At 31.8% G+C, this 26974-nt stretch overlaps 2 protein-coding genes across 3 annotated transcripts; both read right to left on the bottom strand.

The window, feature by feature from the left end:
• Positions 1-661: 661 nt before the first annotated feature.
• LOC107619510 (putative aldo-keto reductase 1) lies at positions 662-7118 on the bottom strand. 2 transcript variants are annotated; one of them, XM_016321803.3, is made up of 7 exons: positions 6945-7118; positions 4129-4296; positions 3044-3253; positions 2484-2656; positions 2213-2309; positions 1776-1929; positions 662-1127 (listed from the first exon to the last, which is right to left on the bottom strand). In XM_016321803.3, exons 1-7 carry the CDS (start codon positions 7002-7004, stop codon positions 931-933), a joined length of 1059 nt encoding a protein of 352 aa, XP_016177289.1. In that variant the 5' UTR covers positions 7005-7118; the 3' UTR covers positions 662-930. The 2 variants fall into 2 exon arrangements, with proteins under 2 accessions (XP_016177289.1, XP_088356705.1); XM_088500579.1 differs by lacking the exon at positions 4129-4296.
• A 6727-nt stretch (positions 7119-13845) lies between these two features.
• On the bottom strand, positions 13846-17772 carry LOC107619811 (scopoletin 8-hydroxylase). The gene is made up of 4 exons (XM_016322090.3): positions 17649-17772; positions 16073-16465; positions 14946-15291; positions 13846-14381 (listed from the first exon to the last, which is right to left on the bottom strand). The coding sequence occupies exons 1-4, from the start codon at positions 17753-17755 to the stop codon at positions 14142-14144; spliced, it is 1086 nt and encodes a 361-aa protein (XP_016177576.1). The 5' UTR covers positions 17756-17772; the 3' UTR covers positions 13846-14141.
• Between the last annotated feature and the right edge of the window lie 9202 nt (positions 17773-26974).

Genomic DNA, 26974 nt, shown 5'->3' with positions numbered 1-26974 from the left:
TAGATATTACCAGTTCAATATGCAACTTTTTTTAAAGCAAGTACCAAGTAAATCCAAAGTGTTTAAGATTGGCTTTATAATATAATTTATAAATCATTATTAAATTGTATAAAAGAGTTGAAAGGATAAAACATATATAATCTTTCATTTTTCGTAGTATTGTAATTTTTGAGGAACTTATTTAATGTCAAAATTTGCGTATATAAAGTTGATAATTAAAAATTTTTAGATAATTAATTATTTTTATGTGATATTAATAGTTGAAAATTAAATTATTAGATGTTAATTTATTTAAATTTATCAAATAATTTAATGATTCTCAACTATTTACTTCAAATCATATAATAATTTTTATCTACAAAATTTATATAAAGATAATTGCATATAAATTTTCTCTTTATTTAATATTTTTTGTTCTCATGGATATCTATAAACTCATCACAATTTTTTTAAAAAAAATAGTTAATACTTTTTTCCTTTAAGTAGGACTTATAAATTCATCAAAAAATGTTTCATAAGTTACTTATTCTATTACTCTATATATAATTACGTACTATATATGTAAAAAACATTAGCAAGAATTTTATTTCATAATTTTTTTTATTACTGTGTGTTTTCATAATTTTTATTTTATCAAAACACACAAAAAGAAAAGAGAGGAAAAAAAAGGCATTAGTCTAAACCATAAATTTAGAGTATAATTTGAATTCCAAGCATGCTAAAATTAAACTTGACTCATTTTATTTTATTTTAAAACAAAACAAATAATAATCAACCGAGCCAAAAACCAATCCATATCACTATTCATACAGGTTTACGAGTATCCCATAGTGTATTTTTATAGAGTATGCATCACATATGCTTCCACATAATTGTCTTCAATTCATAAATTTGTGCACTATTGTTCAAATATAGAGGACTTCTAGTTCTTCAAGCTGAGATACTTGAATCTTTTGGTGGAGTGTTAGAAAACTTCCATGTAGCTTTTCCATGAGTTTCACTAAAGTGACGAGTACCTGCTACATCCTCAATTGGAACTGCATCGGAAATTTCTTTTAAGACCCTTTCTTCAAGTCTCACTGCTAAGGCACCAACGTTTTGATCCAGATTCTTAATCTTGGTTGTTCCTGTAAAGGTGAACACAAATTTCAGTAAATAACTAACAATATTATGTATAATATTTTTCATACATTATATATTAGGGAATGTCTAATTTGAATTTTAAAAATTTTAACGTCTATCAAAATAATCTTTGATTTTTAGAAAAGACCAAATTGGTTCCTAAATTTATAAATTATGAATCACATTTGTCTTTAATTTAAGTATTGTTAACACTGATATGGAGCATTAAAATATCAGTGAGGCATCTCTAACAATAAAAAAACGTGGTTAAGATTTCAGTATAATTAAATAGGTGTCATAAATTAGTTAATTAAACTTATTTTGATCAATTAATTTTATATCAGTGTAGACCTAATTAACGAATTTGAGATACATATTTGTTAAAATCTTAATCATGTTATCTTCGATTGAAAATCCTACACTAGTATTATAATACTCCAAGTCAATTATATGTTAACAGTAGTTAAATTAAAGATGAATACAATTTATAAAATTTAAAGATCAATTTGATATTTTAAAAAATCAAAAACTATTTGAATGAGTGCTTAGAATTTTCAAAAACCAAATTTGATGTTACATCTTTTATATATATATACTTTTAAATGAAGAAAATTAAAAAGAGATGTATAATAATATTTTGTTATGTTACTGACCAGGAATAGGTGCAACATCATTGCCTTGTTGGAGAATCCATGCTAATGCTAATTGGACAGGGCTGCATTGGTGCTTCTTAGCAAGGCTTTCTATTCGTTCATATATCTTTTTGTTCTTCTCCAAATTCTGTGCTTGGTAGCGAGGATGAGTATTCTTGTAAATAAAAAAGTAACCATCTATTAGACATTCAGAATTTACTATCTTATTGATTTTTTTAATAATTATCTCGTGAAAGAATTCACTTTTTTACTAGATATTAATTTTAACATCATTTTTTTAAAAATAAAAAATTTAATGTATATATTTTTATATTTAATTAAGTATTAAATCTTTACAGAAATAAAAATAATTAACTTTTATACTTATTATTTAAAAATAATATTTTTTCTTTATAAGGATCAGATGAAAATTTAATTTATTTCATAAATTTACCTACCAAAAGACTATCAGCTGGAAGGTTTTCCACGACTCCTTTGCCACCAAAAAAGCCACGACCAAGAGGACTGTATGGTACAATTCCAATACCAAGCTCTCTAAAAAAATAAAAGTATTAGAAAAGCTTAATCTCACATCAACACAAATATGAAATTATATACATTCAGAAACAACAAGGCCTATGTGTTCCCCTTCTATCTTCTTAAATTTTAACAAGTCATATAAAACCCACACATATATTATTACTATGAAATTAAGTAACTAAAATTAACCTGCAAAGAGGAATTATCTCTTCTTCAACATCACGAGTCCAAAGTGACCATTCAAGTTGTACAGCAGTAATTGGATGAACTGCATGTGCTCTTCGTATTGTATCCGAGCTAGCTTCGGATAATCCAATGTATTTAACTTTTCCTTCTTCCACCAATTTCTTAAGTTCACCCATCTATAATAATAATCCAAGAAACTACTTGTTAATAATGTACTTAGTAAGATAGGTGACTAATTTCATAAAGATGTCTTCATATAAAAATGATATTGTAAATTATTATATGAATTAACATATTTGACTAAACATATAAATAATATCATCTTCATATAAAAATGTGTTTACGACAGTAACTACTAATAATAGGATAACATAAGTCAAAAAGTTATCGAATGTTATCTTTTTCTATTTCATGCATGATATAAAATTTAACAAAATTTAAAAGAAAAGATATTATACAACACAAGAAAATGATAAAAAAAAAAAAGTGACCACTAGTATAGAATGTGTCCTATGTTCCAATTTAATTAATTTGCAAAGCTATTAATAAAAGAAGTTTTTAACTGTGTCTTCTATAGGAACTGTTGTGTCCACTCTATGCTGATAATAGAGATCGATGTATTCAACTCCAAGACGTTTCAAACTAGCTTCGCAACATGAGCGTACATAGTTTGGTGTACCATTGATCTTCAAGTTTAAAGTATTAATATCTAACTTTTCAATACCAAACTTTGTAGCTATCTGGATCTTTTTTCTAGGGAGTTGCTTTAAAACCTGAAAAAATAATACAAAAATATTATACATAAGAAAAGCTAAAGAAAATGTCAATTTTCAGTTAATAAAGATCTTGCTAATAAGAGCGATAAATAATGAATTAGAGAAAGTATAGAAAACTACGTTTTTTATGAACAACGTAAACAATAAGTAAAAAAAAGAGTTAATTTTAAGTTCTACGATGGTTAAATTCCATTCACATCTCTTTGAAGTCTTACGCATACCATTCCTCTAGTTTGTAGTTCTTTTGATAGAAATGACACTAGATTTTTTTGAAAAATTTGTTAATGAAGACTAGAATTAGGCGAAGAGTAGAGTTTTTTTTCACTAGATTCAGAGAAAATGTGTATTGCACATGATAATTTTTTTTGGTAGATTTTTTATTGAAAAATAATTTTTATTCTTCATAAATATTAGTTAATATATATTAATAGAAACTGTTAGTCCGTTGACTTATCGAATTTTTATGGATGTACCTTCCACATCACATACATGTGTTCTAAATTTTAATGCTTCTCTTTTCCTTTTCCTTTTACTCTTGCTTTGTTCAATTAAAATGGCAAAAATATCCTCTATAACAAAGCCAAAATCCAGAAAGTTTCGTTATTGTATATTGTTCTCTTTTATTGAAGAGTTAAAGATATAACTTTGGATAGCTTATTTTAATTAAAAGAGGCAATAGCAATTCCATTTGCAATCAATACAATAATAATCTCAATGATGCTCAATGTAAGAGACTATAATAATCTCAATGATGCTGAATGCATAATTTTTTATTTTAAACAAATTTAACTTTTATATCCTTAAAAATTGTACTTGGTAAGAGTATCCCAAATAAGAATAGTTTTTATGCAGAAGTAGTAATTCCTTCGTACCTTTCCGACCAAAATTTCATTAGCATTGAGTCCATAAATATCAGAAGTATCAAAGAAGGTGATTCCTTTATTAAAAGCATGCTTAATAATAGAAATGCCTTCCTCTTCAGAAACACCAGCAGCGTAGGCTCCAGTAAGGTTCATACATCCAAATCCCAACTTCGAAACCTTAATAATAGAAAATAATTGAATCATAAATTAATACATACATAAATGTTTCATAATATTCAAGTTAAAATATTTAAAATGACAAAACTACATTGGACGAACGGTTATTATATTTATTTTTTTATTTTTTAAAATTAGAAGTGAGACTCAAATCCACAATTTTTAGGCAATGTTCTGAAAACCGGAAACCGGTCATGTAGTCGGTTCGGTCCATGAACAAACCGTACTACAAAAAACCGGCGAAAAAACTGATCAAACCGGTGGTTAACCGGTAAACCGGGCGAATCGGGCCGGTTTTTATACGTGCCGATTTTTCCCCTACTAGTCAAACGGCGTTGTTTCTTTAAAAAAAAAAAAAAAGAAAAAGGGGATGAAGAACGTGTGACTTGCTGAGGCTGCCACTCCCAAAATTGAAAACCCAAAGCCAAAATCCCTAATCTCTCCAAAATCTTCGAAGAAGTGAAGGCTGAAGAGTGAAGAACTGAAGATTGAAGAACCCTCCACCGCCACTCCCAACCATCAGCTCCACTCCCAATCTATTCTCCACTCTCCAACATTGAAGCAGCTTATGCATACAACGGATCAGAGGACGCCGTGAAGAACACCCGACGTTCGGCCACCTTCGGGCACCGTCGCCGACGTCCGCGCACCGTCGCGCACTGTCGCCCACGCTCACGCACCTGGGTTTCTGGGTTTCTCCGTTTCTGGCTTCTAGGTTTCTCCGCTTCTGGGTTTCTGGATTTCTGGGTTTAGGGCTTCTGGGTTTGTGGCTTCTGTTCGTGGCTTCGTGCTGTGTTGTTTTCTGGCTTTTCTTCGTTCTTCTCTTGAGGTAAGATCGGGTTTCTGGCGTCTGTTTAGTGTATACTGTTTCAATTTTTTTTTCTGGCTTCTGTTCTTTTATTTTTTTTAATATGATTAATCAAATGTGGAATGAATTTGTTGTATACTTGTATGTTGGATTTGAGAATAAAATTGATGCATGTTGAAATTGAAAATTATGTTATGCTCTGTTCTTCAATTTTTCTTTTTTTTGAATCTTTTCAAGTCTGCTCTGTTTAGTTTTTTTATTTTGTCGATTCTGCTCTATTGAATGCATATAAAATTATAAATTGTATGAACTTTGAACTATGAATTGATATATTGGTCTGGATTCTGGGTTGCTGGCATTCTGAATTTAGATGGAACAGTCAGAAAATGATCAACAACAACAACATAATGCTGGACAAGAATCTCAGACAGCTTCCTCTCGAGGAAAATCTGACCCGGCTTGGGAATATTTCACTGTGAAATATGATAAAAATAATAAGGCACAATATATGTGTATTTTTTGTTTGAACACTTATAATGGAAGGGGGATATATAGGATGAAATATCATCTTGCGAAAATTCCAGGACAAATCAAAGTATGTAGCAAAGTAACTGAAGAAGTGGAACTTCAATTCAAAAGGATTCTGATGGAAAACAAGAAAAATAAGATGGAGAAAAGAAAATTTGAGGAGGAGGCTTATGGTGGGGAAGCACATGCACAAGAGGCTGAATCGCCTAACCCTATACAAGCTGCTGTTCCTACAACAACGAGAGACAAAAGAAAGAGAAGAGCTGTAGTAGCTACACAAATTGGAAGTTACTTTAAAGAAAGAGCTGTAGTAGCTGTAGTAGCTGTAGTTCCTATTGTTTGTTGAACATTGTTTCTTTTGGGTGCAAAACATTGTGTTTGTCATTTGTCATTTATGTGCGTTTTGAATATTGTCATTTGAAGTTGTTTATGGCCTTTTAATGATAAATTATGTATTGTTTATTTTGTGAAATTGTTAAATTTTGAATCTTATTAGTTTAAAATTATTGAATTTAACTTTTTTAAATTATGTATTCAATTTTTTATAATTTCACTCTATATTTAATTAAACCGGTTTAACCACGGTTCAACCACGGTTGAACCATTGAACTATTGAACCAGTCACTTGACCGGTTCGATGACCGGTCCGGTTTTCGCAACCTTGTTTTTAGGTGATGAATATATAAAAATATGCCATTTAAACTATAGCTCATTGGCCATTTTACATTTCCTTAACTACAAGCGATCAAGTACTTTGATTGCAAATCCTTATAGTTTATATTAATCTGTCCTTAGATACATAATTCTTGATTCATACAAATATAATTATTATGACTAGTGTATCAATAAGTACTATCGTATCTATTGAATTAAAAATTAGTTGAGAGGATAAAAATTTTATAATTTAACTAAAATACTTTTGTTTTAAATTTTAAAAATAATAATCTTTCATAAATTATATACAATGAAAAATATATTTTAGAATAAAAAAACCAAAAATTTTAATATTCCTATATATATAGCATAAATATAGATTAGAAGTTTTACTTTGAAGATATACTTTGAGTATATAATCATAATAAGTGTATATTAAAATCAAATACTAAAATTAATTATTAGTATAAAATATACATTAAAAATAAGTTTTATATATATATATATATATATATATATATATATATATATATATATAATGACTAATTTTAATGTATGTATAACATTTTTATTTTACGAGTAGCTGCAGTAGATTGATAGGTGATTCTTATCTTTTAAACTAAATATTCGAGTTGAATTAGAAAAGAGAGTTTAATACCTCAAGGCCTTGGTTACCAAGTTTCACACGAGGAATATGGATGCTCTGAACTTCGGCCATTGTTCTGTCTTTACGTTACACAAAATAGAATCCAAATGGAGCCTTGACGATTATGTTTGAAATATGAGTTTGTATGTATATATGTATGTATTAATATGCTTGTTAATTCGGGATATTTGCACTTTGAAAGTATCTATCTATATAAATAGGCGTTTAATTGCTTTAATATATTGTATTTGGTCTTTGTGATGACTTTGTTAACGACACTCGGTGTGTCACGATTGTTGTTGATTTCATCATTGAGTATGTCACCACGAACTAAAAAAAAAGTAACACATTGCTATTGTACGTGGTGGTTGATTAATGATTATTATGTTTGTGCTTTACATCTCTCTCTCCAATGTTTTTATTTTTTTATTTAAGAATAATCAATCAATATATAATATCTAGTGGAGAAAATATAATCATAAAAGGTTAAGAATATATACTAACCAACACAAGATGTTAGCACTAGGGGGCACTAGAAACACACAGTGGGTTTTGATTTTGACGGTCCTAATAAAATATTATTAAATAGTCTTAGTAATTAAATATATTTTTAAAATATTTTAACAATTGTGAAATAATAATTTTTAATTTTATTTATTAATTAATTTTTATATATTATTTAATTTTAAATTTATTTTATATTTTATAAATTATTATTTTATTATTTATTATTTATCTTATTTTTATAACTTTATATGCATTAAAAATTTGATGTTTCATCAATGTCAATCTTTAATCTCTTTTTCAATTTTATTTTGAATTTGAAATTCTAATTTTATATTTTTCAATCTTAATATTAATAATTTCGTAATTTATCAGCAATGTCTTTTTTAATTGTCCAGTTCTATCAATTGTAATTGTTTATGATTCACTTTGATTATCGATTTGTTACAACGATCCTGATCATTGTTTATTAATTGATTAATTTTACTACAAGAAATATTAATTTTAGCGACTAACTTTTAGCGACAATAGCTTAATGGCTGCTGTTTGATTTATTTAAGTTGTGTTTTTATAGTAATTATATATTTACCACTAATACTATATATTATAATGGCAACTAATATTATTGTCACTAAAAAATACATAAAAAAAACTTTTAGTTAAAAATTTTTAGTGGCCATAGTGTTATGGCTACTAGTATTCTTACTAAAACATTTTTTTCATAACAATTAGCCAATTAACAAACAGAAGGAGAGATTGTGTGAAACATAGATAGAAGAGAGAGCTCACCGTCGAAACTCTAAGCTCGTCGTCGTTGGCATTGCCGCCGCAGTTCCAAAGGCTTTTGGAATCGAGCAAAGGCTCTTCTCTTCCGCCTCTGAGATCGAGAGAAAGCACCTTTTTTTGTCAACACATTTCCTCTGCGAACGACTCCTTGGACTTCATTTCCATCCGATCTGCCTCATATCCGCATCGCTGTCATCGTTTGTTCGTCTCAGATCTATGTCGCCAAGGTCTTCCAGCCACCGTTGCTGCTCTTGTCGCAACACCATACTTTCGCCGCTTGCACCGCCTCCGTTCTTGTGTGTAAACACACAAGATCGTCACCGCGGTAGGTCTTCTCCATTTATTTTTTTTAATTCTGGTTTGAATACTCATAAGCATGTGATTCTCTCTGTTATTATTTTTGCTCTATTTGCTTGCTTGATCTTATTCAATTTGGCAGATCAAAGCTAAAATCGAAGTGTTTAAGTGTTTCAGATCCTAATTTTTTTGTTTGCTCCATCTTCTCTGTTCTTACTTGCTTGCGCCATTCTTGCTTGCTTGCTCCGTTTATACTTGAATTTTGGTTTAAATGTTTGAAATGTTTTCATTTTGATGAACCAAATTTCTTTGATTCATTACACATAGATAATTGACACTCTAAGTGGCTTCAGGTATGACCATAGGCTAATTGATGAGATGGTGGCATATGCACTCAAAAGTGAAAGTGGATATGTTTGGATTGGAAGAATTTTGACAGTGACATCCAAAGTGATTTACTTGCCCAAGGTGTAGAACACTTATCCGGACAATTCTGATTAGATTCATTGTTGATCTAAACTGTCAAAAGTGGTTGTAGATTTACTAGTTTTAGTTTGAAAAACCATACTGGAGCAATGTATCAATGAACATAGCCAAAATTTCCTGCAATAACACAGATTTGTATGATTTATTACTTTTCAAGAGAAATTTATATATTAATATTTTAAATTTAATAAAATATTTTATTTTGTAGTAATTAATTTCAATATATTTATATTATGCACAATCATAATAGTTGTTGACAAAAATAATTTTAAAATTCTAGAAAGAAGATAATTCATTGCTTTAAAAAGATGAGTATAATATAACTAACAAAATATGAAGGTTTTAGTGAAAATATTAATGACAACTAAAAGTAAATAATATTACAATAATTTTAGTGGTCATATAAATTACTGCTAAAATGGATTTTAGTGGCAACAGTAATGGCAACTAAAAGTGAATAATATTGCAATCTTAGAATTACTTTTAGTGGCTATATAAATTGCTAAGAAAATAGCCGCTAAAAGTTATAACTTTTAGCGGCCATTAAAAAGGTATTCATCGGCAATTGTATAATTGCCGCTAAAACCTTTTAGCGACAAAGCATAAGACAGCTAATATCTAATTGCCGGTAAATGTATTAGCGGCTATTTTTATTACCGCTAAAAGTAAAATAAATGGCCGCTAAAAGTGTTTTTTCTAGTAGTGTATGCTAGGTATGCGTTTTTCATAGCAAAGGAAATTGCAAGGGAAATTAGGAAGGAGACATAAAACTATGCATTTTATATGGGTTTTTTAGTGGGTTAGTGGGTTTTTTAGAGCTCGACGTGGTGGTCGCGTGGCCGCAAACTGTGTGGCGATTGGAGCTTCGAATTGAAAGATATGGCAAATTGAATATTTGAGTGAGGGTTTGGTGTTCTTCCCCCTTTCCCTTGAGTGTTCAGCGTGTTTGCCTTGTGTTTGGGGGAAGAAGAGTTGATGCTCTTAGTTAATGGGTAAGTGGGTTGGGCCTTAGGCCTGGTTTGGGCTTAGTTCAACCAGTTTGGTCTGTTTTGCCCAATTTTGGGCCAAAATCTTTAAAATTAGTGTTAAAATTTATATTTTAATTATTTCTACTTCTTTAAACTATAAAAATTTAATTTTCTAATTTTTTTAAATAATAATTAATTTGTTGGTTAATTATTCACTAATTTTCGCGGGTTTTATATCGAGCAAAACTTGAGACAAAACATTTAGAGTTACGGCTAGGCTCAAGGTGCAAAATACCTTCATAAAAGAAATTGGGAAAGAAAAGAAAGAGTTAAGCTTGCTTCAAGGTAGAAATTGATAAGACAGGATTCTATAATATGATTAGGATGGAAGTCTTGCAAGAATCAAGATTTTTTATGCTAGATTGTGTACAAGTGAAAAGGATAAACGAAACCATTGGGAATACTACAAGTCACCCGTGATTTGTGAGGTTTAGTCTTCAATTATGAATGGATGATTCTTTGTTTGCTTGAGGACAAGCAAAATCTCAAGTTTGGTATTGTGATGCATTCGCAACTTTAGTTATTTTTCCTTGAGAATTTCATTCAATAAGCTAATGATTCTTGTTAGATAAAAATTGATTTCACAATTTAGTGAGCATTACTTTGAGTTAGTTTGAATTCACTTGTTACAGGAGAATTTGGAGGAAATTTATAAAAGATCAAGGACGAAAAAGAGGTTATGAATCATCACAAAGAAGAGACAGAAGAAGGAGGAATCAAATAGAAAGCTCTCTGAACCAAACAAAGAGCTTTCTGGACATGAAAGCACCAAATAAAGCCATGCTTATAACATGGAGATCCATGCATTATACTTTTAAGCAAACAAAGGCTAAAGACACCAATTGAAGCCATACATATAACGTAGGGTGTCCCGCGTTATACGTGAGAAGCAAACAGAGGCCAAATATTATTAGTAGAAGCCATGCGTTATACATGGGGTGTCCTGCATATAACGCACCAAACAAAACCCTCCAGCCTTCAATTCACTCATCAAATCCTCTATTCTTCAAGAACTTAAGTGGGTAACTCAAGGCGTAGCATAAGCCCATGAAATCAAGCATTAATTGCTAATTGTGGAGAAGATCATGGGAGCTTATCTCGAAGGAGAAACTCTTTGAGAAGAATTATTGAATGAGATTTGATTTTATTTAGTTTTTTTTTTAAATTATTTTGAATTTTGAATTAGTTTTTAGGGTTAGTATGAAAAGGAGAGGAACCACACATGTGAGTTTCTTTTTCCGGCCATTTTGACAATTGAGAATTTTTTGTTTTTCTTTGATCATGAACAACTAATCTCCTCTGTTAAGGTTATGAGCTCTATTTATTACCATAGATTAATGTTCTTACTTTTCTATTCTTGATTTATGCATTGATGTTTTCTTAAGAATTTGATTTTCGTTCTTCATCAGAAGGATTTGAGTTTATTGGAAAATAACTTGCATCTGAATTGAATTATATATGCATCCTGGAAAAGATTGTTTGATAAAATTAAGCTTGAAAACCTCTTCTCTCAATTCTAAAAGTTTTGAACTTGGCTTGATAAGTGACATTCAATCAATTAGGGTTAAATCTTAAGAATTATGTGGCTTATGACTTAGTATGTGTGCTTTATCTCTTATCATAATTGATTGATCAAGGAACTAATAATTTGTTAAGTTAAGGAAAACCAGATTACCAAGGGATTAGAGTTTAGTTAATTAGGGTTCGCTGTAAGTTACATCTTTGTATGATCAAGGTAGATAGTGAAACCCATTTTTCTTGAAGTTTTAAACACCTCTAAAACCTTAGCATTCCATTTATACTATTTTCTCAACAGTTTATAAATTGCTTTCATTTAATCTTCTATTTTTGCTATTTGATATTGCTGAAACCCTAGTTTGAATTGTCTAGTTAGAATAATCGATTAACTCTTGTGTGCTCAGTCCGTTAATCTTCGTGGGAACAATAATCCACTCCTGTGGTATTACTTGATACGATTTATTACACTTATCGAGTTGTGGTTTTGCAAAAATTCTACATCAGGATACAATTGCACATAATCAATCTTGTTTTGTATCCGAAGGAATCATTCATGACAATATTATTATTACAAAGCAGATAATGTAACTAGAAGATTGAAAGGAAAAAAGAGCTTCATGGAAGTGAAAATAGACTTCGAAAAAGCATACAATAGACTAAGTTTGGGGTTTATCAAAGATAGTTTGGAGGATTTTTGTATTCCTAATCATTTTCTCTCTAACATAATAGAGTGCATCAGCTCAGTATCTTACAAAGTTTTGTGGGATGGGGATAAATCTAAACCTTTCAGGTTCTTCATGCTTCTTCTTTTTGAGTCATTTATTATTGGAAATTAGACTTCTAAAATAATATTTTAGCTACTTTAAATATAAATAAAATTTTGTAGACAAATAAATTAAAAAAATATTAAAACGAGTTTACTACGAATCGTGCTAGGCATTGTCCTTAAGGATTTATCACCGCCCTATCCGTAGGTGGAATGACTTCGATGGAAATTTTCTAGGATTAGATGTGGATCATCAAGAATACAGTCCACACCAATATTCTTGGAACACTTGGAGCAGCACAACCTCGTTCTTCTTCTTAATTGAAAAATATGTTGTAAGTAACTCTTGCTAATATTTGAAAAAACTTAATGTTATTGAGAGAGAGAGAAAAAAAGCACAAGTTACAGAGTAAACAAAATTGAGAGTGTTTTGGGGTAGGTATATATATATATATATATATATATTATTGTATATGATACTTCTCCTTTTATATAATTCAATTCATGCAAAAGTCATAAAACAATTCAACAATTTTCTTCTTAATTAGCAATAATTCAGTTTAATGCTTTTCTTCTTAATTAGTAACGGTCATATTTTCAAGAAGAATAGCAATGATCATAAATCAATTCAAAACTTTTATTTTTACTAGAATGTCTCATGTGATACTAAATTTGAAATACAATCTTAAAAACACAACATTTGTATCACTTTTATCACTTCTTCTTGAATGGTTCCTTTCCTCCTCTCTCTAATTTTTCTGTGCTTCCCTTCTTCAATTCGTTGTCTAGTGATTTTTCTTTGTTTCTTGGTTACTTCATGATGTGTTCCTTCACCTCTTTAGGTATGGGAGTAGTAAAGTTGCTGAAATCCCACCTTCTATTCACCCGGATATCATCAATAACTAAATCAAAATCGTACCATAAATGTAAGGCAAAAGATCATAGATTCTTCCCCGCAGTGACCAAACATCATGCCAAAAAAATTAAAGCAAAGGCTCAGTATCCCAACAAAACCATCTTTTAGGCAAGAAAGAACAGTTCCAATTTTTCAATAAGGAGAGGCAGTACTTAGAATAGGAAAATTCAAATACTTACATTTCTTCAATTATTTGCTCTTAAAAATTTGAATCCAGAGTAAAAGCTTATAGATATTATTGTTCCATCTCATTAAATTCTAAAATCAAAATTTTGAGTATTTAATATTGTTAATACTAGCTCATTGGACGTAGAAAGTACTGCCTAGTTTATTAGTGATAGTTTAATTCATAAAACATACATAATCTGAAAAAGAAAATAGAGAAGCTTTCGATTCATCGTTGAAGAACGTCTTAATGGAACAAAGTTTAACTCAGTACATACTATTCAAAGTAGTTTAGTATTAATTTTAGATATAATAGAAACTAGAGAGTGGATATTACTACTCTTTCTTAATTTTTGATAATGTCATTCTTTATTATTTGATAAGATACTGTTGTAAATAAAATCTCCTAATTGAGAATAATATCATCAAATTGAAAGGAATAATTAATATCCACTTCCTAGAAATTATTAATATGAAATAAAAAGATTCAAGTAGAAGTTTATTTTCTTTCACAACTTTGTGGACATAATTTCATTTTAGTTCTCGAAAATCGAAAATAACTATATTGATCTTTGAAATTGTCCTTTGTCTCTCATTTAATATTGTGATTAAAATTTTGCGATTATGACAAGTAACACTTGACATAACCGATGTAAAATAATAGATAAATTGCAATTTCATAGATCAAAATAGTTATTAAAAAAAATCGAGAATTTAAATGAATCATATTTATAAACTTATGTTCATTTTGCAAACTCAAGGGACTTCTTTCCATGATGAGCATTGGCAAAGAAGTTGTTCATGTAATCTTGGAACATAACTTCCCTATAACGAGCCACCCCTTCTTTCTTCACAAGCTCTTCCAATGGCCCAATCTTCTCGGTAGGTTTGGGAAAAATAAACACTGGAATTGATACCCTTGATTCAGTGCTTGTTGTCCTTACTCTGTGTTCAGCACTCTTATACTTTCCATTGCTCAGAATCTTATACCAATGACACCACTGTTAGAAATAGTTACTAGCTACTATATGGTATATTAGGATGCAATACTTTAGAGACATGCTACTCTAAGATTCTAATTAAGAAAAATTAGAATTTTTTATATTTGTTTTAAGATCAGAGTAAATTAGTTGTGTACAAAATTAGTTCAACATTTGTACAAAAACAACACATTTCTCATTTTAAATACTAAAATATCAAACGAATTTATTCTCTATCTTTTTTTCTCAAAAGAAAAAACCAAAAGTTAATTCTTGTTTCAAATATAATCATATATAGTTACGATTTAAGTGAAAAAAAGACACAATAAATTAAAAAGGTAAAAGAGATTAACTAACATTATTAAGAGATTAACTAACATTATTCGTCTATTTTTCTCTCATATCATGAAATAAGATAAAACAATTGTGTTCAAAATAATCATGAAAGAATCCTAATCAGACCAAAAAGACAGGATCCAGCTCCACTTACCATCTCTAAAATTTTAGTTAGTAGTTAATTAATCTCAGATAAATTGTAAGATATCCTAATATTTCATATATATATACCTGAATAGTATCTCCAATGTTGATGACTAGAGCACCAGGTATTGGTGGAACTTCAAGCCACTCTCCATCATTATGATTATTATTATTATGTTCAAGTTTGACATATAAACCACCAATGCCATCTTGGAGAAGTACAGTGATGGTTCCCATGTCTGAGTGGCGCCCTACTCCAACAGTGAGATCTGGATTTGGGCATAATGGGTAATAGTTCATGTTAACCATCTTCATTCCAATAATACCCTCAATTCTTGACTCTTCTACTCTCACTCCAAGGTTCTCTATCAAGATTTCAACTATGTCCCTTACCATCGTGCTTGATAACTTCAAATAATCAAGTGCAACTTCCCTGAAGACATAGCAACAAAAAAAAAAAGGGGAAAATGAAAAAAAAAAAATGTTGTTCCATGAGATTATATAACTATTTATTTTAGAAAATACTATCTTCATACAGAAAATCAATCATTATATATTTGGATATAAATATATATATAGGATAAAATATATTTTTTATCCTTAATTTTTGCAATCTTTTTTAAAAATACCCCCTAATTATTAATTTGACTCAATTTTATCTTTAATATTTTCGATTGATTCAATTTTGTCTCTAACATTTTCAGTTTATTTCAAAGTTACTCCTAGATATTTTTAATTTTGTACCTAATGATTTCGATGGAATTAACGTTTAAGAATAATTTTGACATAAATCGAAAGTGTCAAAAACAAAATTATTAAATTACATTAAATGTTAGGAATATTTAAAAAAAATTACAAATATTAAAGACAAAAAATATAATTTACCTATATATATATATATATATATATATATATATATATAATATGTATTTATATTTGATCATATATTTTAATATTAATAACGAATTTGATGACCGAATTTTTTTATACACGTAGCATGATTAATTTACTTTAACTTTAAATATAGTTAAACATAACAATAGATTTTAGACTATGTTATGTTCTATTTTATTATAGGTAAGTTCTTGGTTATATTAATATTAAAAATAAAACAGAAATTCAAGCATACTAATTTGATGTCTGCATATGCAAAGTACTAAAACATTTCAATTATAATGAAAAAATGTAACAATAAAGTAAAGAGAAGTTCATACTTGCATTCATTAGGCCAATATTGGAGAGCATCATGATCATCAGTATATCCCATACTAATATAATCTTTCCATTCTAATGCTTTTTCTTTCTCAGGTGCAAAACTTGTTCCATATTTCACTTTTGTACTTGGACTCACCCCAGGGTAAAATAGAGATTTCTCCTCCGGTGACAAGTTGAAGAACTTGTGAGCTGAATCTTTGAGAGATTCCAGCAACTCCAAAGGGACACCATGATTCACCACTTGAAAAAATCCAAGTGTCTCAGCTGCTCTAACAATTTCATCCAACACTTTCTTGTGATCTGGACCCTTAAGTTTTGATAGGTCAATTGGTGAAACATCATGTCTTTTTGTTTTTACTTTCTTGATTCTTTCTTCTTCCGGTTGTATGTACCTATGAAATATCAGCACAATTAGTAATACGTGATTATTAATTTAGAGATATGACAATTTTAAAAAATTGTGAATTCTTTTTTGTTCTTCAAAATATTTTCCAATTTGAAAGTTATTTTAAGCTTACGGCAAAGTTTGAATTATCAACTATGCTACTATACACAAAAATATTCTTAAAATATTATAAAATATGATAAATAATAAAAAAATATTATATTTTTATAAGTGATAAACCACTTTTGTATTTAGTAAATTGTTTATCCATTTTATTTAAAATTTTGAACGTATATTTGGATAACTATTTAGAAATTATATACAAAAATTCGAATAGAAAATTGAATCTCTAGAATTTTTCAATTTTTAAAAATATTCCTGGTCATTGACAAAAAAATCTACTAATTACAAAATTATAATATTAAAAATGTCTCACTTTTTTAATCTGTAAAAAATCAAATACAAATCAAATTTCTAAAATAATTTGTGAGAATATATAATTTTAATGTTGGATATTTTTGTTGTAATTAAAAATATTTTTGTTGTTATAAAAAGGAGAGACAATTTTATCGTTTTCAAAAATGGTGAAGATTTTTATAGTTTACCACTATTTTTACTTTAGTAGGTACAAATTATAAAACCATCCTGTTACTTAATGAGCTTGAGGAATACATTGTTACTAATTTTATGTTAATGAATGTTATGATATCTATGACATTGTGCCTAATTTACTAAAAAAATGTAAATATATAATATTTAACAAATTTTAAATATTTTATTTTTATTTTAAATATTTTATTTTTTACTAATAAAAATAAGTTAGATAATTTAAGCACTATAATAAAAAATATCATAAAATTCACCTCTTATGTTTCAATTATTTGATCCCTTGGCTTACTAAGTTTCATATTAGTCACATTTAGTAAATATTTTTATTCAGTCAAAATAGTTGATGAAAAATGAAGAAAAAATAATAGTAAAACAATGTCTATTGAACTTTTAGATAGATTTTGTTCATTTTGCCACGTCTGACACAACTATGAAAAGCGTTTTAAGTATACCAAATTTGCTGATATTGAGATTAATGACTAAATTTTATTAGAGTACGCACTAATATTCTTAAAAATACCTGGAAATTTTTAGATATATAAACTACTTTGAAATACGGAATATAATGCATAACTGTGTACCTTTCTGGCACCTCTGATAAACCTGAGTCTATTAGGCCTTTTACACCATTGCCATTTTTGACAACAAAATCATACAGTGAATCCGAAGTGTTGAAATTTGGAGCCATAATGGGTATAAGTGAAATTTGTGTATTATATGGAGTGTGAATTGCTATGCTCTAATGCAAAAAGGCCTGGTCCCTATTTATATTGCGGGTTGTGTTAGTAGCTATTTCTAATTATGAGATAAAATAAAAAATCTTATACTATTGTTTGCATAAAAGGCAAGATTCAGGGCTTCGAAAAAGTAAGCGAATTTAAAGAAGGGTGTAGACTTCCTATTATTTTTATTTTTTATTATGTTGACTACTTAGATATGTTATAATTATTCTAAAAAACCATTAAATTATTGAGATCAACGTAATGAGATATATATGAATGAGTTGGAAGTGGGATTCTACAAATTAGAGGGAAGCATGGAAAAGGACAATGTGGTTGGCGATGAAGTAAATTAATTAATTAAACAGAAACTGAAATAGTATCTACATTTTTTTAAGATAATAAATATCATAAAATCATCTTTTTTAAGAAATAAGTTGATAAGAAAAGACAATATAAATTATTATATTTATAATACTTCTCTTCAAATAAAATTTTTTTTATTTTTTTATTTTATTGCTTTATATAATGTTTTTTCTTTTAGAGTTTACTAAGGACTGTGCAAAAGAAGAGTTTTTGCATGATATGTAGTAATTGAAATTCAATTCAAAGAAATTAAACCAAAATGGAATGATACCATTACATACACACCAAAAATTCAATTAATACAAAAGTTAGTGTCTCAAGCAATCCACTATCATAAACTATACTTAATGAATTATGCCAAACAAAGTTAAAAATTTTAAATCACATGGTAGCTATAAAATGCAAAGTTAAAAATTTTAAATTATATGGTAGCTATAAAATGCAATTCAAAATCCAAAATAATCATAAAGGCATATTCACAAACAACGGTGTATGAACTAAACAAGAATAATGTTTAAGCAAAGTAAGAGGAACAAGCTCAAACACTAATGTGATTCATTTAACTAATAACACAAGATTAAATTCAAGAATTGAGTTTCATTCCTAATATAACCCAAAACCAATGAAACACACAAAGTTGATATAATTGGGTTAAATAGGACCAGTTTACTTAATATTGTATTATTAGATAAATGCCTCAACCATTCAAAAATTCAACAATTTGATCAATTACAAGCATATCACATTTACATCAATACAAATAGTCATAACAAGAGGAAAACAATCATTGATTTTCAAGGATTTGACCAAAATTTTATTAAAAGATTTTTGAGGCAATTTGACAACCACTTGACATATGAATTATCAAAAGTGCAAAGAAAATGCAACCAAGTGTCAGTTTATAGACCAATTCAAATGAATGTCATTCAACCAAATTTCCAGCAACTTTTCAACAACACAAGCATTAACACCTTAAAGTCCTGAACCTAATCAAACATAATTCAAACAATCATAATCCAAAGAAGCATAATCTAAATAATTCCAGCAGCAACTATTTTAGCAAAACAAGCCTTCTTTTAACATCAATCCATACAAATTCACTCAGAATGACACAAAATCAGCAGCATTATCCATCAAAAGTAGCATGATGCAAATAATTCAGCAGCAACTTTTCAGCGAAACTAGCAGTAAAATAGCGAATCAACAATATACTCAAGCATTTTCCAACAATACTAGCAGCTTTCTCAACCAAATCAGTTTTAACGCACTGAATTAATATAATCAGATAATTTCCAAACACTTCCAGCAACATATCACAAACTAATAAACCTGAATCTACCCTACCTTATGCTCTGATGACTTGCATCATCTATCCTTCTTTCTTGCATAAAGAGGACCATAAAAGAGCATAAATCTCATTTGATCATTGCAGTTCATGCATTATTTGATGAATATTATGGTACATTACTTTGAAATGAGTTGTGATGAATTTCAGGTGAAAAAGGCATCAAAATGGGAAGAAAGCAACAAAGAAGCTGGGCGTGTGAAACTGGCATGCCACTTGGAGCAAACGCCACAAAAAATGCACTGGCGTGGCACGCTAGGAGCTAGGCGTGGCACGCCAGTACTGAAATCCAGAAGGGACTCTCAAGCATTCACATGGGCGTGGCACGCCAGGGACTGGGCGTGACACGCCAGTACAAAGTTCCAGAGAGCAACAATGGAGGACACAAAAGGGGCGTGGCACGCCAGGTTGGGCGTGGCACGCCTAACCCATCACCCACTATGGGCGTGCCACTTGAGCCAAGGGGCGTGGCACGCCAGCTCATCACTCCAGGAGGAACCATCACTATGGCGTGCCACTTGGTATCGAAGGCGTGGCACGCCAGCTCCAAAAAGTCACTTGGGCGTGCCACTTGAGGAACCAGGCGTGGCACGCCAAGCTTGAGAAGTCCACAAATGTATGGGCGTGCCACTTGAGCAGCATGGCGTGGCACGCTGGTACAAAATCCCAGAGAAGGGGCTGAAGGCCAAAGAGGTATGGGCGTGCCACTTGAGGTTGAAGGCGTGGCACGCCAGGCTCTCAATCTCACTTAGGCGTGCCACTTGAGCGACCAGGCGTGGCACGCCAATGCACAAAGAGGCCAAAGCAACGCCTGGGCGTGCCACTTGGTATCGAAGGTGTGGCACGCCAGTCCAAGAATCTCACTATGGCGTGCCACTTGAATGTTGGGCGTGGCACGCCAGCTGCTAGACCCAAGGCAAGATCATGGGCGTGGCACGCCAGCCTCTAGGCATGGCACGCTAGTACAAGTTTCCAGAGAGGAAGAAGGAGGCCAAACACATGGGCGTGCCACTTGGTGTCGAGGGCGTGGCACGCCATTCACTATTCCTCACTTGGGCGTGCCACTTGAAACCCAGGCGTGGCACGCCAATGTCATTCTGGAAGCAAAAGCCATTGGGGCGTGCCACTTGAGTTCGTGGCGTGGCACGCCAAACAAGAAGAATCACTTGCTTACAAAGGGCGTGACACGCCAGACCTTGGGCGTGCCACGCTAGTTCAACTTTCCAGAGAGCTTGATCAAGCGTGCAACAAGGGTGTGGCACGCCAGACCCTGGGCGTGCCACGCTAGTTCAAGTCTCCAGAGGCAAGAAGAAGAGGAAAAAATCTAGGGCGTGCCACTTAAGCTCGAAGGCGTGGCACGCCAGGCTACATGGGTATTAAAAGACCCTGGGCATGCCACTTGAGCTCGAAGGCGTGGCACGCCAGGGATGTTACTGAAGAAGAGCGTGCCACTTGAGGGACTGAGCGTGGCACGCCAAGCCAGAATTGGAGGAGCACGTGACACGCCACTGAAGCGCCAGCCACACGCCAGCTGGGAAGTCACGCTTATTGAGTTTCTTTTCCCTCCAAATTGTAATTTTTCTTTTTCACTTTTGTAATTCTTTTATTTTGACAGCTAGGAGTAGTATAAATACCCCCCAAGAAGTACTGAAAAGGGAGTTAAACAGTTAGGAAGATTAGTTTTAGATTCACTTTTACACTTCATCATCTTCTTTACTTTTGAGTACTTTTCTTTGAGCTATGAGTAGCTAATTTCCCTCTCATTGAGAGAGGGAGCTCTGTTGTACTTGATGGATTGATGATAGTGAAATTCTTCTTCTCTTCATCTTCTCTTTGATTTTCTAGAAGGAATTTCATTTTTAATGCTTAGTGTTCAATTATCTTGGAAAAGAGATTGAATGCAAAATGGGTTTCATGGGAACCTTGGGAAAGGAAACATGAAACCAAACTTGAAATCCCTTCTCACACTTGAGTAGGATCTGGGTTTTGGTGTTTGGATATGGTGACATATAATCCTCCCTCTACTTGGACCTATGATGATGTGTGGTATAATCAGGGACCAAGCATATCTCTCTTCATGAACAATTAGACCAAGGAATTGGCTATTGATCAAGATCTGAGAGATTGAGTCACCAAGGGATTAGGGCTCAATCAATCATGATTTCCAAGAGGTCAATGAGTTGCATGATTAAAGAGGATATAAGCTGAAATTGATCCAAAGAGACAACATCTCCTGATCTTAATGAAATTCCCCATTCTTATCTATCACTTTCTTTATAGCTTGCTTTTACATTCTGCAATTCCCCATTCCCATTTACAATTAAGTCATTTATGATTTTGCACTTTACATTCTGCCATTTCCATTTCTGCACTTTATTGCTTTCCTTTACATTTTAGCCATAAGTGATTTTCAATCTTCACTAGGTACTTGGATCATGCTAAAATGAAAGTGTCACACTAAGTTTGGTGTTTCCACTTATCCTTCATACTATGTACCATGTACACCACGTATTAATGCAATCATATTGCCTCTGTTTCTTTCTTGTGCCTTTATTGTGATTTTTACTTTTGCTTGAAACACATGTACTACTAACACTCTATTGTTTAAGACATTCATGACCCATCATAAACCCATCACCACTGTTTTATTTGTTGCTTGAGGACAAGCAATCATTCTAAGTTTGGTATGGGAAGGGGAAGAATAAGAGAAAAAGGACAACAACAATGAAGATGAACTACAAGGTGGTAACATTTCTTTTTCCTCTTATTTGTTTCCAGTACATTTAAATTGCATGATTGTCTCTTATTTTCCTTGTATGCATGTGTGTTGTGAATAAGCATAGCTTGATTGCTGAATTGTAACATGTGCTATGATATCATAACTACCATCTTGAGTTTTGTGAGTTCAAAGTAATTAGGAATCATGATCATAAACAAACAAGGTAATTAAAGAAGAAGTTAGCATGAGCTTATAAGTATTGGGAAGCTAGCATGACTATTGTTGCTCAATTGCATTTGAATTTGTTTAATTGAAGTTTTCATCTAGGACATTTTATGAAATTTTTTAAATCATGAAAACCTTGAAGAAGCAAAATGCAAATAAGGCAAGAAAAAGAAAAAAGGAAATAATGAGAAAGCTGAAGGCTCTGAATACCAATGACAATTCAATTGTTAAGTACTTGTGGTGTTTATGTATCAAGCAAAAAGCTTGAAACCAAAACACTTAGAGTCAAGGCTAGGCTCAAAGTGCAAAAGCACTCCCTCAAAGCTCAAGGCTCTGAGCATCAATGATTAGAGAGTAAAGAAAAGAAAGAAATGAGCTTAAAGAATCCTCTAATTAAATGTTTATGGTGCTTATGTATCAAGTGGTAATACTTGAAAACAAAGCATTTAGAGTCGTAGCTTTCAACACATGGTGCAAAGCACCCAAGAAGTTAAGCTAAGAAAAGAATGAAAAGCTTGCTTCAAGGAAGGAACATAAAGAAAAAGATTTCATAAAATGAGCTAGATAGAAGCATCAATCACTTGAATCTCTTTTGTGATTATAGCATGCATAAGAAACTAGCCAACCATGAACATAAAAATTGCTACTCTTCTCACCTTGGTTTGTCAAACTTTATTGCATGATTCTTTATTTGCTTGAGGACAAGTAAAGTTTAAGTTTGGTGTTGTGATGACTGCGCATCATGTACCCTTTTTCTTATCTAAAAGGACCATAAAAAGAGCATAATCTCATTTATCAATGCAATTTCATGAACCAAATGATATATATTATGGTACATTGCTTTGAAATGGGTTTGTGCTGAATTTTAGGTGAAAAGAGCAACAAAAGGGGAAGAAAATAACATATAAAGTTGGGTGTGTGAAGCTGGGCGTGCCACTTGAAGGACTGGGCATGGCACGCTAAGCCAGAATTGGAAGAGCACGTGACACGCCACTGAAGCGCCAGCCACACGCCAGCTGGGAAGTCACGCTTATTGAGTTTCTTTTCCCTCCAAATTGTAATTTTACTTTTTCACTTTTGTAATTCTTTTATTTTGAGAGCTAGGAGTAGTATAAATACCCCCAAGAAGTACTGAAAAGGGGGTTAAGCAATTAGGAAGATTAGTTTTAGATTCACTTTTACACTTCATCATCTTCTTTACTTTTGAGTACTTTTCTTTGAGCTATGAGTAGCTAATTTCCCTCTCATTAAGAGAGGAAGGTCTGTTGTACTTGATGGATTGATGATAGTGAAATTCTTCTTCTCTTCATATTCTCTTTTATTTGCTAGAAGGAATTTTGTTTTTAATGCTTAGTGTTCAAATATCTTGGAAAAGAGATTGAATGCAAAATGGGTTTCATGGGAACTTTGGGAAAGGAAACATGAAACCATGCTTGAAATCCCTTCTCACACTTGAGTAGGATCTGGGTTTTGGTGTTTGGATATGGTGACATATAATCCTCCCTCTACTTGGACCTATGATGATGTGTGGTATAATTAGGGACCAAGCATATCTCTCTTCATGAACAATCAAACCAAGGAATTGGCTATTGATCAAGATTTGAGAGATTGAGTCACCAAGAGATTAGGGCTCAATCAATCATGATTGCCAAGAGATCAATGAGTTGCATGATTGAAGAGGATATAAGCTGAAATTGATCCAAAAAGACAACATCTCCTGATCTCAATGAAATTCCCCATTCTTATCTATCTCTTCCTTTATAGCTTGCTTTTACATTCTGCAATTCCCCATTCCCATTTACAATTAAGTCATTTATGATTTTGCACTTTACATTCTGCCACTTTCATTTCTGCACTTTATTGCTTTTCTTTACATTTTAGCCATTTACATTTCTGCCAGTTACAATTCTTCAATCACAATCTATCTGTTCCGCTTGACTAATTCAACAATTGATTAAAACTGCTCAAATTTGCCAATCTCTGTGGATACGATCCCACTTCACTGTGGGTTATTACTTGACGATAATTTTGATGCGCTTGCCAAAAGAACTGATTCACCATTTTTGAATAGGGGTGTGAATGGGGGTGTGAATTGGACTCACCTAAAATTCACTAACAGAAAATCAAAATTTCACACATCCATCCACCGAATTACTTTGGTTGTGGCATGAATGTGGTGAGTCTAAGCGGGTTAAGACTTTAGCCAATGTAGCCATAATAGCGTCATGATGCTTGATCGATTCTTGTTGCTCATTATCCTCCAAGGGAGGTTGAGGTGGAATAGAATGTTCATCATATGGGAGAAAGTCTTCTTATATGGGAGTGGTTCATAAGGGTGAGGATATTGAGGTGGTGTATATAGAGGAAGTTGGTCAAGGTGATTATGGGAGTAGTGATGTTAGAGTGATGGTGGTTCATAAGGTGAGTTGTGAGATGGATATGGATATGGATCCCATGGAGGTATTTGGTGATGAAGTGAGGTTTGAGGGTGTTGTGGTTGAAGATAATATTGAGGATAGGGTTCATAGAAATATGGTAGTTGAGGGAATGGGGGAATGGGGGTGAGATAACAATGTAAATGACAAGAAAATAAAGATGCATGCAAGGCATTAAACTCAAAACAAGTAAAGCAATGAAAATGGTATTCAAGTGGTAAAAAGGAACTCTTGGCAAGGGTTGAGATTTAAGGATTTCTATCCTAGTCATTGACCACAAATATGATAATTGTGAAGAATTAATCCCATTTAGTCAACCCTAACATCGAGGATAAGTCAAATAGGCATAATTGATCTCAATCCATAAATCCTAGCCAACTCACTAATTAGCTTAGTGAAAGACTAGCATTAGTGAAAACTAAACCAACTAACAATCCTAGTCACAATAAAAAATGGACATCAATGACTCAAGGTCACCTAAGTCCTCAATTCCAAGCCAAGAGTGTGAAAAAATACACTAAAACTAAGAGAGACATTTTATCAAATACTTGGCATGCATAATAGAAAAAACATAGTAAATTGTAATAACAATAGAATCTAAACTACCAATTGCAAGAAAATAGTAACAATAACTCAAACAAGCATCAAGGAAACATAAAACATCAAATTGCATTAAATGTAATCAAAATTAACAAGGGTTCATAAACATGAAATTGACAAAATAAAGGAAATTAACAAGTAAATTAAGAGAGTCAAGATGCTAGAACAATAAAAAGTAAAGAAAACTAACTTAAAACAAGATCAAAACCTAAAACTAGAGAGAAAACTAAGCTAAACCCTAGAATTCTAGAGAGAAAAAGTTGGAGCTTCTCTCTCTAGAATCACCTAAAATATAATAAAAACCTTAACTATGACTACTTGGTTCATTCTCCTTCAATCCTTGGTTCAATAGCATCAGAAATAAGTTGGATTGGGCCCAAAATAGGCTAGAAATCGCTGATCATGTGCTGCATTAAATGAAGCATACGCTCAAATGCGTGCGTACGCACACTCAACTTCATATCCATTATAGATAATTACATATCATTTTGAAGCCCACGGATGTTAGCTTTCTAATACCACTAAAACCACCTCATTTGGACCTATGTAACTCAAGTTATGATCAATTTAGTGTGAAGAGGTCAGGATTGATAACTTTGCAAATCCTTCATTTCTTGAATTCTTCCACTTTGCATGCTTTTCTTCTACTTATTCAAGTCATTTTTTACTTCAAAATCTTAAATCATTCAAACAAACATATCAAGGCAACAAATGGGAGAAAAGTGAATTAAAATTGGCAATTTTAAGCATAAAAAACACGTTTTTCACAATTAAGCACAATTAGGAAAGAATTCACAAGAACATGCTATTTTAATGAATAAGTGCAAGTTTATGTGATAAAAATCCACTCATTTCAAGCTAAAAATTACCATCAAATATGGATTCATCAAGGTCTCCAACAGAAAACTCAAGAGGATCCTGCAAAAGACTGTGAGTACTTCAGGAAAAGACTAGGCTAGGAAGCTTGATGATGCTCTCTAGGCATACCGGATGGCATTCAAGACTCCTATTGGTATGTCTCCGTACCAGTTAGTTTATGGTAAAGCCTATCACTTGCCAGTAGAGTTGGAACACAGAGCATATTGGGCAACAAAGCTTCTGAATTTTGATGCCAAGACTGCAGGAGAAAAGAGGCTCCTTTAACTGAATGAGCTTGATGAGTTTAAGAATTCAGCTAATGAGAATGCCAAGCTCTACAAGAAAAGACCAAGGTGTGACATGACAAGAAGATATCCACAAAGCTTTTGACCAGGTCAGAAAGTCTTACTATTTAATTCAAGGCTCAAACTCTTTTCCAGGAAGTTGAAGTCCCGGTGGTCAGGACCTTTTATGATAACCAGAGTGTCGTCGTATGGTCATGTGGAACGTCAGGAAAAAAATTTGGATAGACGGTTCACGGTCAATGGCCAGAGGCTGAAGCACTATCTTGGAGGCGAGATTGATCGCCAGAGGTCCGCTCATTTGCTAACTTAGCAGAGTTGAAGGCCAAGCTAATGAC

This window comes from Arachis ipaensis, chromosome B9 (assembly GCF_059453495.1).
Source record: "Arachis ipaensis isolate K30076 ecotype BB chromosome B9, ASM5945349v1, whole genome shotgun sequence".
Classification (NCBI taxonomy): domain Eukaryota; kingdom Viridiplantae; phylum Streptophyta; class Magnoliopsida; order Fabales; family Fabaceae; genus Arachis; species Arachis ipaensis.
This window is presented reverse-complemented; position numbering and strand designations above follow the sequence as displayed.